This window comes from Mastigoproctus giganteus, chromosome 3, assembly GCF_048544385.1.
Source record: "Mastigoproctus giganteus isolate SK-2022 chromosome 3, ASM4854438v1, whole genome shotgun sequence".
Lineage (NCBI taxonomy): Eukaryota > Metazoa > Arthropoda > Arachnida > Uropygi > Thelyphonidae > Mastigoproctus > Mastigoproctus giganteus.
In genome coordinates, this window is record NC_143577.1 from 246,257,461 (window position 1) to 246,278,557 (window position 21,097).

Genomic DNA, 21,097 nt, shown 5'->3' on the forward strand with positions numbered 1-21,097 from the left:
AACTTCCATCTGTCGTTGTGGAAGTTGATAGGTTGAATAAATTTAAGGAGGAACTGGACAGGCATTTGCAGGGAATGGTGTGATTTTTTTTTTTTTTTTTTTGGCTGATGCTGCATAAGCTCATACACATGCTTTCTTGCATCACATGCCACCACTACTACCACTACCTAGTGGTTCCTTTATCTGCAGATCCTTAATGCATGAAGAATCACTGCAGATAAGAGTATTACTCCCTCTAGTTGCCTCCCGAACATGCTGCTGTAGAAAACAATCATCCAATAAATCCACAAAATCCTTGATATTTGCAGGATTAATGTGCAAAATTTGATTTCAGCAACAAACTGATTAGTGGCTAAAACAAACTGAAAACCAGTTATCTTGTATTTTAGTTTCCATATTTTGCTAGTGGCTGAAAGCATTTGTTGGAACAAATTTCTATCTGGCATTGTGAAAGTGGGTAGTTTGATTAAATTAGCATTAGCAATTGAGGCACATGATGCAAGAAAGCAAGCTTATATAGCATCAGCCAAAAAAAACACAGACCCTTCTCATTTCACCCATCCACTCGCTCCAAATTGTCTAGTTCTGCTTTGAATTCAGCTTTATACAGCATCAGCCAAAAAAAAAGCCTTCTCAAGCACTTCCTAATTCATTTCACAAATATACATGGCCTCAATTCAAATCTTAACAATGTCCATTTCCACTTGCAGTCTGCCAAACCCCATGTACTTTTTCTGACAGAATCTCAGTTATCAGTTGATTTAACTACTGCTCACCAATGGAGCCTTTATCTCATGGCTATTCCCAACCTCGTGTTGTTTGGCATTACAAGAATGCAAAATGGGATGACCTGTGAGATTTCTTTTCTTCTCTTCCTTGGTCGGATTACTGTTTCAAAACTTCTGATGTCAACGTTTGCTCAGACATGTCAGTGAAATTATTCTTGCAGGAATGGAATTCTTTATCCCACACTCCACTTTAAAATCTCGTCCTTTATCTAAACCTTTGTTTTCCAATAAATGTGCTAAGGCTGTTCAAGAGAAGAATGTTACATATCGTAATTGGCTCGTTTCTAAGTCTTCAGTTTCATTTTCTGCCTACACTAAAGCTCGCAACAATTGTAAAACAGTTATTAATCAGTCGAAACTAGAGCTTGAGCAGGCTAAGAGTAGAAAACTTGCTTCTTGCCCTAATGGTAGCCGAGCATTCTGGTCTCTTGCCAAAGCTATTGGTCGTAACTTTTGCCCATCTCTGCTCCCACCTCTGTCCAAACCAGATGGTTCTGTTGTCACTTCAGCCAAGGATAAAGCTGAACTGCTAGCATCCCATTTTTCTTCCAACGCATGTATTCATGATCTTGGTAAAACACCTCTCACCATTCCCAACACGCTCCATTCAATGCCTCCTGTGGTCTTCCGTCAAAAGGATGTCAGAAGGATTTTGACGAATCTTGATGCTAAGAAAGCTCCAGGTCCCGATGGTATTTCTCCACTTGTTCTCAAAACCTCTGCTCCTGAACTTACTCCTATTCTTTGCCACCTTTTTTCACTTTTTTATTCCAAAGGTGATTTTCCTTCTGCTTGGAAATTTGCTCATATCCAGCCGGTTCCTAAAAAGGGTGACAAATCCCTCCCACCCAATTATCGTCCCATTGCAATTACTTCTACTCTTTCTAAAGTAATGGAGAAATCAATTAACTGCCAACTCTTAAACTACCTAGAAACCTTCCATCTGATCAACGATCGGCAGTATGGATTCCATCAGTGTCGATCCACTGTTGATGTTCTGGCTTATGTTACCCATTTATAGACTAATTCAATGGAAAGGTTCGGTGAAACACAAGTAGTTGCTCTTGACATCTCAAAGGCTTTCGATCGTGTTTGGCATAAAGGTCTTCTAAACAAGCTTCCATCTTATGGTTTGCCAACTGTTTTTAGTTATCCAGTTTTATCTCTGATCGCTCACTGAGGGTGAGCGATCAGAGAGTAGATAGCTCTTTGTCTTCTAACTTCTCCCCTAATGCCAGTGTCCCCCAAGGTTCAGTTCTTTCCCCCACTCTTTTCCTCTTATATATTAATGACCTTCTTTCAGTGACTGGAAAACCTATCCACAGTTCTGCCGATGAGAGCACATTGCATTCCACTTTCCATTTTGAGAAACCTTGCCCTTTCAATCAGCTTCAACTTCTCGAAAATCTGCTACCAATTCCTTAAATGCCGATCTTCAGGTAATTCTCCAGTGGGGCAAAGACAATTTAGTTGATTTCAACATTTCTAAAACTCAGTCTTGTCTTATATCTCACAAAAAGGATTCTTCTGCTCCTATGCTTATATTTAGTGACACTCCGATTTCTAGACAAAATTATATATCTCTTTTGGGGATTACTCTGACTTCTAATCTCTCTTAGAACAAGCACATGAGAAATATTGCTTCCTCTGCATCTAAAAACTTGGTTTTCTCTTTTGCTCTCAGCGTTACTTTTCTTCCAAACAGCTGCTGACTCTGTATAAATCACAAATCTGCCCTGCAATGGGATATGGTTCCCACATCTGGGGTGGTGCGCCAAAACCTCTCTCAGGCTTCTTGATTCCATTCAGAAGAGGGCAGTTAGGTTAATTAATGATTCATCTCTAACAGTTTCTCCACTCGCTGACTCGTAGATGTACTGTTTCTGCTGCATGCCTCTTCTACAGTTACTTCCATGGGCGCTGTTCTTCTGAATTCGCTTCTATAATTCTCGCTCTTTCTTTCAAAACAGTCCGAACATGTGCCACCACTAGCCAACATCCATTTACTGTCCAACTTGAAACTCACAGAACCAACTTTTCATCTTCCTGGTTTATCCATTCAAATGCCGTTTTTTGGAACAATCTTCCTTCATACGTATTTCCTGAAAATTACAGTCTTCAGAAGTTCAAGTCCAAGTTCAACAAATATCTTCTTTCGCCTTCTCAACCTCCAACCCAAGCACAGTACTAAGTACTATAGGTTGGTAATACCTCTCGTGTTTGGGGTTTACATAAAAAAAAAACAAAAAAACCCACCCATCTGCTTACTCCAAATGTTTGTCTGGTTCAGCCTTAAATTCATTTAAGCTATCAACTCCCACAACAACAAATGGAAGTCTTTTCCAGCAATCAACTACCCACTGGCTAAAGGGAAACTTCTTCACATCTATTCTACAACTCTCTTTCCTCAATCTGAATATATGCCCCTCAGGTTCTTAATCTGAGCAAGCGGATGTATCCCATCAGCATTGAGCCTGCTCAAACCATTCAAGGCCTTATGCACCTTAATCAGATCACCTCGCAGGTGATCGAGATGCTGCAACTTTCAGAACTTAATACTTTCTTCAATAGTGCATCCCTTTGTTCCTCTCACCAATCTTGTTGCTCTTCTCTGTACTCGATCTAGCATCTCTACATCCTTCCTAAAATGAGGCCTCCAGACCTGTATGCAGCACTCAGGGTGAGGCCTGACCACTGCTTTATAAAAAAAAATCACTTCCTTGTGACTGCTAGCAAAATTCTTATATATCATTGACAAAACTCCATGACTTGCTCTGGCAGCCTGTCTGCACTGCTCAGAGAACTTCATGTCTGACTGCAGAATTATCTCAAGGTCTTTTTCATTCTCTACCTCCCTGGATGTAGTACCACACAGTTGGACATTTCTCTTGGGTTACTGCTACCCATTATGCAGTACTTTGCATTTGACAATGTTAAACTCCAGTTGTCACTTCTCAGCCCATCTGCTTACCTCTTCTAGATCCTGTTGCTGTAGCATACTGTCTTTACTGTCATTAACAACCCCACCAACCTTCATATGATCTGCAAACTTGGACATTAAGTCTGATATACCTTCATCAATTTCACTGATAAATACACAAAACAACAATGGGCCCAGAACCGAACCCTGGGGTACTGCACTAGTAACATTAGTCCACGAAGGGCAGTGTCCATTTATTACCACTTTCTGACATCTCCCACTCATCCATTCCTTTTAAAGGACTGTACAAATTATTAGAAGAGATGTGCAAATGATAAGTGTACAACCTTCTTCATTGAATCATTCTTCTGTTTTCCTTTTCATAACTTTTCTGTTCAAACGAATCCAGCTAGTTGAGATGCTAAGGTTTTGCAATTACCAATGACCTCGCATAGATTGTTCATTTGTCTACCATAATAGCAGATAATCCTAACCACGCAGTCAACATGCTTTATCTTGTAATCACAAACAACCTTTCTAAGTATATGGTCGAAGTGAGTGGCCCTGTAGGTACCTCAAGATCACAACTTTCTGATGGTCTAATATAGTTAGGCAGGATGTTACGTGGTTTTTTTCCATTAAGGTTATTATTATAATAAAACCACTCTTATTGCTCAGATCGTGTCAGTAAAATTTTTCTTGTAGGGATGAAATCCTTTATTCCACTCTCCATCTTAAAATGTCGTCCTTTATCTAAACCTTGGTTTATCAATAAATCTGCTAAGCCTGTTCAAGATAACAATGTTGCATATCGCAATTGGCTTGTATCCAAATTTCCAGCTTCCTTTTCTGCTTAAACCAAAGCTTGTAACAATTGTAAAGCAGTTATTAATCAGTCCAAACTAAATTTTCAAACAGGTTAAGAGAAGGAAACTTGATTTTTGTCCAAATAGTAGTCAAACCATTCTGGTGTTCCAAAGCTATTGGCTGCAACTTTTGCCCATCTCTATTCTCACTTCTGTCAAAATCAGATGGATCTACCACTTCATCCAAAGATGGCTGACCTGCAAGCTTCCTACTTTTCTTCTAACTCATGTCTTGATGATCTTGGTAAACCACCTCCTACCATCCCCAGTACACTCCATTAAATGACTCCTGTGGTCTTTCGTCAAAATGATGTTAGAAGGATTTTGAACAATCTTAATGCTAAGAAAGCTTCAGGTCCTCATGGTATTTCTTCTCTTGTTCTCCAAACCTATGCTGCTGTGTGCTGTTCTATGTTGCCTCTTTAGACTTTTCTTATTTCAAAGATATTTTTTCCTTACGTTGGGAAATTTTCTCATATCCAGCCAGTTCCTAAAAAGGGTAACAATTCCATCCCATCCAATTAACATCCTATTGCACTGACATTTACATAATGGAGAAATCAACTAACTGCCAACTCTTAAACTAACTAGTAGCCTTCCACTTGATCAATGATCCCCAATATGGATTCTGTCAGTGTTTCTCCACTGGTGATATTCTGGCTTATTTACCCACATAGGCAAAATTCAGGGGAAAAGTTTGGTGAAACTCAAGCAATTGCTCTTGATATTTCGAAGACTTCTGATTGTATTTGGTGTAAAGTTCTTCTAAATAACCTTCCATCTTATGGTTTGCTAATTGTTTTTTTGTAATTGGATACCTAGTTTTCTCTCTGACCACTCACTGCAGGTGATGGTAGATAGCTCTCTATCTTCTAACTTCTCCACTAATACTGTTGTTCCTCAAGGTTCACTTCTTCCTTTCACTCTTTTCCCCTTGTATATTAATGACCTTCTTCTATTGACTACAAATCCTAACCATAGCTTTTCCAATGACAGTACATTGCATTACACCTTCCAGTTTAACAAAACTTGCCGTGCACGAACGGCTTCAACTTCTCGAATATCCACTAGCAATTCCTTAAATGCATATCCCCAAGAAATTCAACATTGGGGAAAAGATAATTTAGTTGACTTTAATCCTTCTAAAACTCATTCCTGTCTTATATCTTGCTAAAAGGAATCTTCTCCACACATGCTTATCTTCAATGGCACTCTGGTTTCTAGGTAAGATCATATATCTCTATTGGGGATTACCCTGGCCCCTGGCTTCTTATCTCTCTTAGCATAAGCACATTACAAATCCTCTGCATCTAAAAAATTTGGTTCTCTCTTTTTCTCTCAGCATTACGTTTCTTCCAACCAGCTGTTCACAATGTAGAAATCACAAATCCACCGTACCATGGAATATTGTTCCCACATCTGAGGCAATGTCTAATAGAAACAGAATGTCTAATAGACTTACTGTTTCTGCTGCATATAGGCACCATTCTTCTGAATTGGCTTCTATAATTCCTGTCTCTCTTCTGAAAAAGTTCAAAAATGTCCTGCAACATCCTTTTACTGTCCAACTTCAAATTCACAACACCAACTTTTCTTCTTCCTCATTTATTCATTCAACTTCAGTTTTCTGGAAAAACGTATTTACTATTTTAAGTATTTCCTGAAAATTAAAATCTACATAAATTCAAGTCTAATGTCAACAAGTATCTTCTTTCATCTTCTCAGCCTTCAACCCATTCACAGTACTAAATACTATACATTCTAATACCTCTTGTACTTGTTATTCTCATTAAAAAAAAAAAAAAAATTGCAGGTCTGCAGACTAGGCACCTGCAAGGTGATCTGATTGAGGTGTTTAACACCTTGAATGGATTAAGCAAGCTCAATGCTGATAGCATTCTTCCTTTTGCCTATACCAAACACATGAGAGGCCATGAATTCAAACTGGAGAAGGATGGTTTCAAGCTATATGTACAGAGGTTGTCTTCAGCCAGCAGGTGGTTCATTTTTGGAACAAACTGCCATCTGTTGTTGTGGAAGTGGATAGTTTTAATAAAATTGAAATTTCATTCATCATATGCCACTACTACTGCTGCTACTACTACTACTAAGAATAATAATAATAAACCGCCCTGTGTGCTTGGTTACAATACCCATCATGGGGTGGATGTATTTTATATATTTTCTACAATAACCCCCTAACACCTCACCATGATGAGTATTTTGTACTTAGTCCCTATACTCTTTTTAGTACTTAATAAAGATCATTCATTCATTCAAAAAAAAAAAAATTTTCACTGTAAAAAAAACTGTTCTTAGTAACAATGACATTACTTTCCAGTGCCCCCAATATGAAGTGATAAGAAAAATTTGAAATTTAATATAGATATATATATATATATATATATATATATATTTTTTTTTATCTCAACTCGTCAAGGAAGTTAGCAAACATCAATTCACTGCATTCCCTGTAAATAAGCAAAACCCATGTGGTGAACTGGAGGGCAAAATGGAAATGCGAATAACTAAAACAAAGGTGGTGAGTAAAGATGAATCTAAAAATAACCAAAATCACAATTGGACATTTCATAATTGGCAAAGGATATTTATATTGATATTCATGTATATTTATCTTAAGTTTTTTTTCTTTCTTTTTTTAAATAGTATTTGGTATTAGTAGTAGGAAATGTGCAAGAAGCCAAGCTTATACATCATCAGACAAAAAAAAAAATAATAATAACCGAAACACTTCCCATATCACTTGTCCATCCCCCTTTAATAGAGTGTCAAATTTTTCCTTTGAGTTGTTCAAACTATCCATCTACTATATAACATTAGATGAAAGCTTGTTCAAACAATCAACTACTGGCTGAAGACAAATTTCTGCACACCTATCCTGGAACCATCCTTTCCTCAACATCAGTAGCATAACCACAATTTTAAAAGAAACATCAGTCTTCATCTGAACATTATGAGAAAAGCCAAGAATCAGGAGTCTCCCACTAAAGCTGGAAAGCTTGTACTAAATTTTCAGGTGATAGTAGCCATCAAAGTCAAGAAAAAAAGTTGAATCAAAGAGTTGGTTTCATGTTAAAAAGAGAAAACAAAATGTTTTCCCTCCCTAAACTATAGTTATAAGGTTGCCAGTTCTTTATTTTGTTTTGAATTTATACAAGGCAGATGGTATTCTTATGCATAATACAAAATTAAGTCAGACGTTACTATAATGCTAATTTATATATTTAATTATAAATGACAATTTTTTGTGACAAGATATATAATCTTTTCAGCATATATTCTGATTTTACGAATAACTTGTTCTATATGTCTTCTGAAAAAGAAGAGAAGCACTAAACTGGACTTACCAATAGCAGGATTGATAAACCGCAAAAATATAACAGTACCAACTGCACTAATGTTATGAGGAAAATTTGGGAACCTTTTATTTAAAACTTGATAAAGGCAGTGACACATACTTCGAAGCTGATGGGGAAATCTGAAATTGATAAAGTAATAATATCCATAAGTATTTGCACTTATGGATATTAAGCCAAAATATGACCACAAGAAATATAACCATAAATACAGAAATAACTATAAAATATCACTGAGGTTATAAAATTAATGTATTCCTAGAAATCATAAGGTGAAAATGCATATTTCAGAAATTAAAATAATGTATTATGACTGGATTACATTCTGGATCAGATTATGTGTTTTTCTTTTTTTTTTTTTTTTTTATGTAGTATTAATGTTTTATATGCATTTTTAATTGCATGTTTTATGTAATTGTTTCATGTATTAATGTTTTATATGCATATGATTAATATCATATTCTAATTAAAATTCATCAAAGCAAGCTTCCTTTTATCTAATTAGTCATCAAAGCAAGATTACTTTATAAGAGATTATAAAAAAAGTTAAATTTCAAGCTGGACAACTGTTTTTTCAGGTGATTATAGCTGAACCTTTTTATAAAAAAATGCTTTTAATGGATTAAAAATGACACTCTAGTATCCTCAATAAATACAGTAAAAAAAGAAGAGTTATAATGCTATTTGAAAATACTTTTATTTAAACTTATTAAATAATTCACTGCATTCCTTTAGTATGCACAGAGAAACAATAAGCATAAAATTCAAATATACACATTAAACACACTATTTGATACTACGAAAATTTTTTTTATTTTTATTTCTCAGAGCAAACTAAACTAAAATTACAATTAATTAGTTTTTGGCTGAGTGGACAGCCTTCTTCAGATAGAAAAATACTTTGAATGGCAGTTGGAATAGAGATGTGCACTGCCAGGATGGTGCGTGAGGCATGTGGCTAATTGTTTGAGGTTGATGTTTGTGGCTGTGATGTATGGTGGTGACGTGGCCAGCGTTTGTCTATGGACAGAATTACTGCTTCTGTGATGGGGTTAACTTGACAACCACTGTTTCTGTTCAAAGAGGTATCCGAGCATTTTATGTTTAACGATTCCAACCAGGTGCGCCTTAGGTAATGGTGGGACCTGTCCACGACATCGCGGTGTGGATCAATGTCGTGGTGGGTTGTCCAGACATGCTCGGCGATAGCTGAGTGTTCCACATCTGCCAAACGGATCGCCCTTTTATGCTCTGAGAGACGTTTCTCGAGTCGACGTCCAGTCTCTCCAAAGTAGCAGCTAGTGCAGTCACGGCAAGAGATGCGATAGACCAAACCGCTCTGTAGAAGGGTGGGGATGGGTGTTTTTACGTTGGAAATGAGAGAACGTAGTTTCTTGCCTGGGAGTTGGATGCACTTTATCCCATGTGATTTTAGGATTCTACTGATCTGTTGCGACAGGTTGGGGTAGTATGGGATAAATGCCCTCGTGGATGATTCGTCAATGTTGGCATTGCCGTTGGTCGTCACATTGTCGCGTGCCTGTAGATCACACCTGTCAAGGATGTCGGTGGGATGGCCACACCTCGTAAGGTCTACTTTGACCCTGGTGATCTCTTTGCGTCTTTCATCTGCGGAGCTGGAGTGTGTCCAGGCACGAGTTAGCAAGGTTCGGGCAGTGGAGAGGAGGTGGCCCCGCGCGTGTGCTGGCCGGAAGTTGGTAAATTGGGCAGCACACATAGGTTTACGATAAACTGTCATCTTCAAGCATGTGTCTTCGCGCTGAACGAGGGTATCTAGGTATGGAATAGTGTTGTTCGACTCCAGCTCAATCGTGAATTTTATGAAGGGCGATAGTGAGTTGAGGTGGGTTAGGAGTCGCTGACCTGAGTCTCTAGGGATAACTACGAACACATCGTCTACATAGCAACACCAAAAGGGGATGTGATCTGGTGCGTGTGTAAACGCACGCGATCTACAGGCATGCGACAACGTGACGACCAACAGCAACGCCAACAGTGATGAGTCATCCACGAGGGCATTTATCCACAAACATCAACCTCAAACAATTAGCCATGCGCCTGGCAGTTCACAACTCTATTCCAACTGCCATTCAAAGTATTTTTATATCTGAAGAAGGCTGTCCACTCAGCCGAAAGGTAATTAATTGTAATTTTAGTTTAGTTTGCTCTGAGAAATAAAAATAAAAAAAAATTTCGTAGTATGAATCCAGAGCACGTAGGCCTCTTTCATTACACTATTTGATACTTATTATTATACTAAAACCAAATAACAGTTGTTCTTTAAGCAAAACAAACTAAGAATAAATTAAGGTTTGTTTGTTATTTGGTTTTTAGGAGCATTAGCAACTAAAGCCATATTGCTCCGGGATATGCGGTGGTCATTCCCTGACCTTTCCACATCCTCCGTATTTGGTGGTGGCGGGCTCGAACTCCGGTCTAATCAAGAAGCGTGTGCTACACATTCCTGCTCCTTCCCACCTGGTTACGGAGGTGCCACTAAATTAAGGAGAGAGAAGCACAGGTGTATATGCACCTGTGCTTCTCTCAAAATTCAACCGATGTTTGAATTTTTGAAGTGCCCAATTGATGATTTATCAAACATTTGCTTGTAGAGATACAGAGGTCATAATTATACAGCATAAGGCAATTGTAAGATTGCACTAGAAATACTGTTCTAGAATGGCCAAGTATAAAAAAGACCATGCCAAAAAAAACAGTTGCACTTCTTGAAACGGTTGAAAAATGGGCAATGTGTTTGGCAAGATTGGCAAAAGGACATCCACATGAGCAAAGGCTTCAAAATACATGGGCTACAGAACTTGGTAACTAAACAGTAGAATGAATGGGGAAAATTTTCCAGGGGACATATGAAAAGAATGAAGGTGGAGTTGAAAGGAGTGAAGGTGGAGCTTGCTTTTTTGGTCCATAAAGATAGAAAAAACATTTTGGAATTCAAAAATACATCACAAAGGGTGTAAGGATTACTACTCAGGATTTCTAAGAGGTACAAACTAAAGGTTATAATGATATATGCACCAACATCGAGCCACAATGATGAAGAAATGTACACTGAAATTGAGACTTCTAGATGAATAGAAAACTCCCTACATGATCATTATAGGGAACTTCAATGTTAAGGTTGGAAAGAGACAAAACAGCACAGAAAGGGAAACTATAGGACATTTTGGAATTGGTGAAAGAAATGAAAGAGGTGAAAGACTTGTGGAATTTGTAGAATCTTGAGGAATGTCAGTAATGAACACTTTTTTTCAACAAAAAGGTGAACAGAAAGTGGACATGGAAAAGTCCAAATGGATTAACATCTAATGAAATTGACTTAATCCTCACTTTCCTCCCAGGGGCTCACATCCGGTGAGTATGGGCTTGGCACACCCAGGGTCCTGAGCTGGATATCACCGTTCTTCTCTTTCTTGGTGATTCCCTTCTAACTCAAATTTTTTTTATTCTTTTTTTGGCTGATGCAGCAAAAGCCTCAGGCTTCCTTGCACCATATGGCTAATAATAATAATAATAATAACAGAATATATATATTATGAACGATGTTACCATCCTGAACAAGGTAAATGTTCGAAGTGATCACAGAATGGTAAGATGCACACTTAATATGGATGTAAGAAAAGAAAAGAAAAAACTGACTAAAGTAAAAATAATACAAAGGTCTTTGAGATAAAGCATAAGGCAATGTTTCAGGCACATGAAAGACAAGGCACAGATACCCCATACATTATGATTTTGAAGAAAATATATGAAAATGCTACCTCCTTTATTAGACTAGAAAAAGACAGTAGCAAATTTAAAATTGAAAAAGGGTTCAACGACGAGGCACTATCTCCGAAGTTATTTACTGCTGCCCTCTGGCAGCAAGGAAACCATTACATGGATTGACATAAAATTAAATTTTGAAAGTGTAAACCACACTTAATAAATATGGACCGATTATTTTCTGCAGTCCTGTAGCTTGACATTAGAGTTAAATTTAGGGGTCTAAAAAGTTTAATGGATATGGAGGGATTATTCTCTACATTCCTTTTGTTACAATCCGAAACTTTTGTCTTATATTGCAGTGTTTGTTCTTCACACATGCGTAAAAGTGACCAATCGTTGGACAATAGGAATGGTCTACGGATATTGACATGTAGTTTCATCTCTAAGGTTTCCGTAATAAGTAGTTTGTGGTAATTGTGTTGAATATTTATAATTTTTGTTTCGTTAAAGCCAAATGAATGTCGTTCACTTATTGTGTGGAATGAAAGTTCCGATGCATTTGAACGACCCGCCTGCACAGAAGCTTCGTGTTGTTTTGCTCAAAGCTGTGCCACTTCCATGGTAGATCCTACATAAACAGCGTCGCAATTTTTGCATGGGTTGGAATGCTGTATACCAGGTCATGCTGTGATTGGAATGTGGTGTTTGAAGGTTGATTTCTGAAGAATGTGCATAATTTGTTCATGGGTTTGCTATGATTTTCATGTTGGTGCCCTTGCATATTTGGTTAAGTTTATTGTACCAGTACTCGACATATGGAATGGTGATGAAATGTATTTTGGTCTTGTCGGATTTTTGTGCAATGTTTGTTGCGAGGTTGTTGTTATTTATTATTATTATTTTTTTTTTCACTGGCTATTGTTTTAACTTTGTTTATATAGGTTAGCAGGTAACCCCTATTTGAGAATCTTCTAGTTAATTCATTTATTTCTGTCGTTAGAGAAATCTGGGTGGAAGAATATTTAAAGGGGTTAAGAAATTGATTCAGCATGACCGATTTTTTGAATGGTTGGGGATGATAACTGTGGAAATGCAAAAGCATCCCCTTATTAGTGGGTTTTCTATATATGCTGAAATTTAGTTTTTGGTCTAATCTGTGTATGGTAAAATTAAGGAAATTTATGGAGTAGGTTTCTGCTTCAATTTCTAATTCAAATTTTAATCTCTGATAGATGTTATTAAAAACCTGTAGAATATTGTTTATGGTCAAATGATCTGTGATAATTAGGATGTCATCCTAAGATTCTCAAATAGGGGTTACCACCTAACCTATATAAACAAAGTTAAAACAATAGCCGTGGAAAAAAAAAAAATAAATAAATAACAACAACCTCGCACAAAAATCCAACAAGACCAAAATACATTTCATCACCATTCCATATGTCGAGTACAATAAACTTAACCAAATATGCAAGGGCACCAACATGAAAATCATAGCAAACCCATGAACAAATTATGCACATTCTTCAGAAATCAACCTTCAAACACGGCATTCCAATCACAGCATGACATGATATACAGCATCCCATGCAAAAATTGCGATGCTGTTTATGTAGGATCTACCATGGGAGTGGCACAGCTTCGAGCAAAACAACACGAAGCTTCTGTGCAGGCAGGTCGTTCAAATGCATCGGAACTTTCATTCCACACAATAAGTGAACAACATTCATTCGGCTTTAATGAAACAAAAATTATAAATATTCAACACAACTACCACAAACTACTTATTGCAGAAACCTTAGAGATGAGACTACATGAAACTTCATGTCGATATCCATAGACCATTCCTATTGTCCGACGATTGGTCACTTATACGATGCGTGAAGAACAAACACTACAACATAAGATTGTAGCAACTCACAATTAATCCGAAAAGTTTCGGATTAATTGTGAGTTGCTCTATTCCTGTGAACATGATGCCCTGAAAAGTTCTAGTCCGACTTAAGGAATGTAGAGATAATCCCCCCCCCCCATATCCATTAAACTTTTTAGACCCCTAAATTCAACTCTAATGTCAAGCTACAGGACTGAAGAAAATAATCAGTCCATATTTATTAAGCGGTTTAAACCTTCAAAATTTAATTTTATGTCAATCCACGTTAATGGTTTCCTTTCTGCCAGAGGTATGGTGTTTGAAGACAGAAGTCTTGAGCACTCAATGTTGAGACCGAGGGGTCTGAAAACTATGGTTCTGACATTGGGGAAGATGTCCTACATGTTTTGTAAAATTGATATTGCCTTCCCAAAGAATTATTAGCGCGTTGGACTAGGACAGCTGGTTGGAAAAGAAGCTTCCTATATCTAAAATAAAGGTAATCCCTGTTGTTTCATAGTACTGTTATATGTACATACTAACTAATTGATATTTCTTTTTACTGGCTTTTTTTTTTTTTTTTTTGTTGTAAAATTTAAAACAGTAAAAATGATAAGCAATTAATAACCAAGAACATGGCGCACACAAGTTGCAACAAACACGATTAGGAGTAATGAGTTTCTAAAAATTTATTTATGTTTTTTATATGATTGAATATTTCATGGAAGGGAAAACACATTCCACCATAAAGTGAAAATCCACAGAATTCCAGCTATCGGTACTCTAGCAAACGCAAGAAGATCGAGTTTACTACCCATTTATAATTACACTAACAGAAAAGACCAATAAACTGGAAACTGCAATTTGTTTTATGGTAGTGACCTCCAGAAATGCTTTAGAAAAATATCATGAAGGCAATAACAACTAGTGAGTCAACAGCAAGGATTCACAAAAAGGAATGGAAACGTTAAAAATTAATCTAACATAATAGCAGGGTTTTCCCGGCACAAATGCTCAAAAATACCGTGTTATGTGAGATTTGAAGCAATTCTCAAATCGTGTTAGAGCAAAACCTTGTTGTAGAAGTACCATTTTGTGCGAGGATTTCTGCAATTTATTAATCGTGTTAGAGTGAAACTGTGTTGTAGAAGTACCATGTTATACGGGGTTTGTAAAAAAAAAATATATATATATACAGCAGACTCTCGATTAACCAGGATTGGATTAACCGGGACACTTCAAGACTCCAAATAAAAAAAAATAAATAAATAACAAAAAAATTCAAGTATAAACAGATATTTTGCAAGTCGTAAATAAGCGGCATTATAAGTTGTAATTGGGAGATTATTGTACTTATTATCTTGCAGTCCCTGCTGTCTTCACAACCAGCACTCAAAAAAAAAAGGAGGAAAAAAAAAAGAAAAAGAAGAAGAAGAAGAAGAAAAGAAGGAAAAAAATAATAATAATAAAGAGAGACCAAATGTTTAGTTTGTTTTGGTGCATCGCATCGATTGTTGTGTTCCGTTGCAGCGCAAAAGGACAAATTTTGTTTCGTTATTTATGTCAGGGATGTCGGAATTTTTTTTTTTGTTTAGAAATCACAAAAATGATTGGTAAATGCAAAAGAGTTGCGCTTTCAGTTAAACAAACTTGGAATTATTCAAAAGTTTGAAAACGGTGCGTCTGTTAAATCTCTAAGGCATCATTATAATAAAGGTGTATCAAAATGGCCAAACATTAACAAGTATCGCGCGGAATTCAGATTTGTTAATAATAATATAGTAGCAATATGTTATTAATCATTCCCGAGTTACGTAAAACTTGACGAAGTAAGTAGTTCTGGAACATATCTCTTACGTATGTCAGGGACTTTGTATTTTTGGATCAACCGGGAAATCGATTATCCGGGATTTGTTTTTTACCATTTATCCCGGAAAATTGAGAGTCTACTGTATATATTTGGTGAGTATGGGCTTGGCACATCCAGGGTTCCGAGCTTGATACCATCATTCTTCTCTTTCTTGGTGATTCCTTTCTATTTCTGACTCACTCACTCTCTCTCTCAGGGTAACTTGGGCTTCCTTACACCATACAGCTAATAATAATAATATTATTATTAATTAGTTATATATATACAGTCAATTCTGGTTATATGGGACACATTAGGACTAGTGCATTTTGGCCCGATTAAGAGGCTGCCCCGATTATCTGAAGTTCAAGTAAAAAAAAAAAAAAAAAGTTAAAAATACAATGGACTCCACTTTACAAATGGTTCACTGTACAATCAAATCACGTTATGATGGAGTCACCATAGTAGAGCACCATTCACTATACGATGTGCAGTAAGCACCAGTCATTGTGATCACATTTGTGAATTGAATTTTAATTCTATTAAACAGCGATTCTAATTAGCAAAAATAGGAGGAATATTATCCACTGGCTATAAAAGTAAAGATATATTAAGCACAAATTTATCTTTCATTGCCTTACCAATTAAAAAATTAAATGATACATGAAAATCGGAATAATTAATACACACTGTAATATGTACATACTAACTAGTTGACATTTCTGTTCACTGACATTTGTGGGTGGGTTAAAATTTAAAACAGTAAAAAGATAAGCAATCAATAACAAAGAACACAGCTCACACAAATTGCAAGTAACACGATGTGTGCAATTTAGAACAGAGTAACAAGTTACAAAGCTTTAAAAATAGGAAAGAAGAGAAGATGCTGAAAATTAATTTTTTTTATATGATTGAAGATTTCATGGAAGTGTAAACACATTTCACGATAGTAACCCACAGAATTCCAGCTGTTGGTATTATCACAAATTCAATAAGATCGCGTTTACTATCTATTTATGATAAATTGGACAAACAGAAAAGTCCAATAAACAGGTGACTGTTAATTGTTTTTATTGTTTTATGGTTGTGACCTCCAGAAATCAGACCAAACCGCATAGTGCGATCAGAGACAATCATAGGGTAATCTCCAGTGCTGTGGTCTCCTGCCCAAATTAAATGGAATGGTGTCTCAATTAAGCGAAGTAAATCCTTACTATTTTCTCGATTAGGTTCTGTTTTTTAAGATTTTCCCCAAATAAACGGCTGCCCCGATTAACCGGTAGCCCAATAACTGAAATCCACTGTGTGTGCCGTGTGTGTGTGTGTGTGTGTTTATTTATTTCCCCAAGTTAATGATTACTATATAATAATCAAAATATATTTAGAACTTACTTCTCAGAAGAACAGATTATGGCATTGAAAACCTTTTGAGTAAGACAAAGAAGATTTCTTCTGTTAGTATCCACATCTTCTCCATCTTCAAGCCTATATAACCACAAAATTTAGTGTTAGATTTCACAAAATAATGTAAGGAAGCAAGTTTAGACTGCATTACCAAAAGATACTGACATAAACTAAATTTATCCAAAATTTCTATTTCCACAATATTAGGTGAAAGTTTATTCAAATAAGTTACTCTCCAAATGAAGGTAAATTTTTGCACATCTATTATACAAGCAGCCTTGTTCAATTTAAGTGCATGTCTCATGTAAGAGTCACATGAGAAATTAAAGACACCATCAGTTTTCAGTTTATTCAAGTCTGGTTTCTAGAATTTATAATTTGCAGAATGCCAGTCTTGCTTCATAAAAATACACTTTGAACTAATCTTGATGTTCTCTATCCAAGAGACTTATTGCCTATCTAAAATTAGAGTTCCAAATCTGTGTATGCCATTCAAGAGTGTCAAGACTAATACTCAAGATTTCTAAGAGATACAAGCTAAAGATTATAATGATTTATGCACCAACATCGAGCCATGATGATGAAAAGGTTGAAGAAATGTACACTGAAATTGAGAGTCTTCTAGATGAGCAGAAAACCCACTACACCATTATTATGGGAGACTTCGATGCTAAGGTTGGAAAAAGACAAAACAGCGCAGAGAGGGGAACTATAGGAAATTTTGGAATTGATGAAAGAAATGAAAGAGGTGAAAGACTTGTAGAATTTGCAGAATCTCAAGGACTGTCAGTAATGAGCACTTTTTTCAAGAAAAGGGTGAACAGAAAGTGGACATGGAAGAGTCCAAATGGATTAACTACTAATGAAATTGACTTCATCCTCACTAACAGAAGATATATTGTGAATGATGTTACCGTCCTGAATAAGGTAAATGTTGGAAGTGATCACAGAATGGTAAGATGTACACTTGATATAGATGTAGGAAAGGAAAGGAAAAAACTGATTCGAGTAAATAATACAAAGGTCTTTGAGATAAGAGAAGAGGAGAAAAAAAAGCAGTATGTACTGGAACTTAAGAACAAGTATGAGCTTATGCAGACTGCTGAGGACCAAGATATCGACGAGAAATATTACAACTTTTTGAAAGTGATAAAGCCCAAGAAACCTATAGGGAAAAAGAAATCCAAAGAAGAAAAAATTAGTCAAGAAACACTTGTCATGATGAACCGAACACGACAAATGAAAAGCAAGAAAAACACTGACAGGGAGAAAATTGAGTATACTGAGTTATGCAAAGCCATTAGAAAGAGACTCAGAGAGGACATAAGAAGATTTAACACAAGAAAAGTAGAACAAGCATTAAGGGAAAACAAAGGATTTAAATCAGCAGCCATGAGCAGTAATACAGAAAGACAAATGATACTGAAACTGAAGAATAGCGATGGTGTTCTTATAAACAGCAGAGAAGGCATAATTCAAATAGCAGAAGACTACTATAGAGAATTATACAAGGAGTAGGGGAATGATGCCAGCAGTGGGGAAGATGGATTGCAAAGTAGCAACACATACGACATACCCAATATTCTTCATGATGAGGTAGAGCATGCACTGAAGAAAATGAAGAATCAGAAAGTGCCGGGGGAAGATGAAGTTACTGTAGAGTTATTAAAATTGGGAGAAAGAGACCTAACACAAAAACTGGCAAGGCTCTTCACAAAGTGCATCAGAAAAGGTGTGACGCCTAAGCAGTGGAATAATGCAATCATAGTTTTGCTGTATAAGAAAGGAGATAAATCAGAAATTGGAAATTATAGACCAATTAGCTTGTTATCCCACATCTACAAGCTGTTCAAAAGGGTCATTACTAACAGATTAGAAAGAATACTTGATGAGAATCAACCGAAAGAGCAAGCTGGCTTTAGGACAGTATTCTCAACTATGGATCACCTTCACGTAATATCACAGCTAATGGAGAAAGCAAATGAATAAAAAACACCATTATGCCTGGCATTTGTGGATTATGAAAAGGCATTTGACTCCATACAGCATAAGGCAATGTTTCGGGCACTGGAAAGACAAGGTATTGATACCCCATATATTATGATTTTGAAGAAAATATATGAGAGTGCTACCTCCTTTATTAGACTAGACAAAGACAGTAGCAAATTTAAAATCGAGAAGGGAGTTCGACAAGGAGACACAATATCTCCGAAGCTGTTTACTGCTGCCCTTGAGGAAGCTTTCAGAAGATTAGACTGGTCGCAGAAAGGAGTCAATGTGAACGGAGAGTACCTAAACCATTTACGATTTGCAGATGACATTGTGGTCATAAGCCATGATCCCAAAGAATTAGAGGAAAATCTTAATCAGTTATGCACAGCTAGTAAGGATTTTGGACTAAAGATGAATATGGCTAAAACAAAAGTAATGATGAACAAGTATGCCACAGAAAGGGAAATAATGATTGAACGAACAGTAATTGAAAAGGTGGAGTCATATACTTATCTGGGACAAGTTATTAGCTGTAATAATGATAAATGGCTGGAAGTCAAGAGAAGAATAAATTTTGGATGGATAGCATTCAGGAAATATAGTCACATACTGAAGAGCAATATCCCAGTTTGTCTGAAACGTAAAATAATGAATCAATGTATACTCCCCACCATGACTTATGGAAGTGAAACTAGGGCACTCACCAAAAGAATGGAAGAGAAGCTGAGAACTACACAGCGAAGAATGGAACGAATCATATTGGGAATCAGACTGTTAGATAAGAAGAGAAACATAGGGATTAGGCAACAAACTCAAGTAAAGAACATTCTTATCAAAACTAAAGAACTAAAATGGTCTTGGGCAGGACACATAGCTCGAAGACATGATGACAGATGGACTAAGAAAATAACAGAATGGTATCCAAGAGGAGCTAGAAGAAAACCTGGAAGACAAAGGCGGAGATGGATAGATGAAATTCATGAGTTTGTGGGTAGTAAATGGATGGCCAGTGCTCAAAACAGAAGGAACTGGAAAGTTGCTGGAGAGGCCTTCATCCTGCAGTGGATTGAAAATGGCTGATGATGATGATGATGATATGCCATTCCTATTATATAAGCCACATCTTGAATACCATATACAGTATGCTTAATAAAATGGGATAATCACCTCTTTGTCCCTACTGCTAAAGTTCTTGTATTAAATCTTATATCTACTGCATCATGAGGTATGATCAAAAAATTGGGAAAAACTGACTTTGAAACTGAGGTGCATTAAGAGTTGTGACTTCTCGTAACGTGTTTGGGGACTCATCTAGCCATAAAATAATGCATGAATCACTCATTTATTTACATTCCGTCTAAATTTAGCAAGCACTGAATAGAAAGTGCTTCATGTGTTTCGCCACATTTTAATATAAATTATTTTAATTTAATACTGAATAAACTTCAAATTTTGTTTCAAAATTTTGACTATGAAATGTTAAAAATAGCTTTCAGTGAAAATTCTGTGTAGTATTCAAAGATTTTTCAGTGGTTCTCAAAGAAGATGTAAGAGGGCCACGTGTCTGGTGAAGGCAATTCGTCCTCTGGTTGCCCTTCAAATTCAAAAACTAATGATTTAATCACTCATATTCATGACCAAATCAATAAAGAGTGACTGATGCTTAACTCTCTTGAAGTTGCTAGTGAAATTCCTATGGGACAAGTCAATCGATTTTAACACAAGAGTTGGGAAAGCATTGCACCTCAGCCAGGTCTCTGCAGTTTGCATCCTCACTGAAGATTACAACAGAGAGCAGCAAATTTTTTGCATATACCGTATGGGGGCCTTTATCCGTGTGTGTGTGTGTGTGTGTGTGCATGCGTGAGTGCCCTACTGATATACATTTTGTTTCTTGCATCATTATTACTGGTGATGAATTGTGTGTATGGGGAGGTGACAAAAAAGGTAAGGCAATCTTGATAAAATGTGAAGAACATGCTTATATTTTTTTGACTCACAGGACACTGTTTGTTATGAATTTGTCCTGCATGGTTAAACAGTGGAATGGTAAACAAAATTATTCTACATGACTTGCACAATGCTATTCGGAGAAACTTCCCTCCCTGAAAGATTACAGATTTGCAATAACTGAGGGGCTGACACAGCCGAGCAGTCAGGGGAAATAGTGCAACAGCATGTGCTCTTTGAGTGGACCATGCTTCAAGCTCACGACTGGTAAATACAATTAATGATTGAATTCACGATTTATTGTAAGCTCCTATGACCTGATAGTCATGCC

At 36.6% G+C, this 21,097-nt stretch overlaps 1 protein-coding gene across 1 annotated transcript in view; it reads right to left on the reverse strand.

Moving 5' to 3' along the window:
• Positions 1-21,097, reverse strand: part of Nf1 (neurofibromin 1) — a 1,111,953-nt gene that overhangs the window by 434,346 nt on the left and 656,510 nt on the right. The window contains exons 28-29 of the mRNA XM_090369763.1: positions 16,813-16,905; positions 7,943-8,073 (exon numbers count right to left, since the gene is read on the reverse strand). Coding sequence (XP_090225889.1) covers positions 7,943-8,073; positions 16,813-16,905 — 224 coding nt within the window. The remainder of the gene's footprint in view (positions 1-7,942; positions 8,074-16,812; positions 16,906-21,097) is intronic.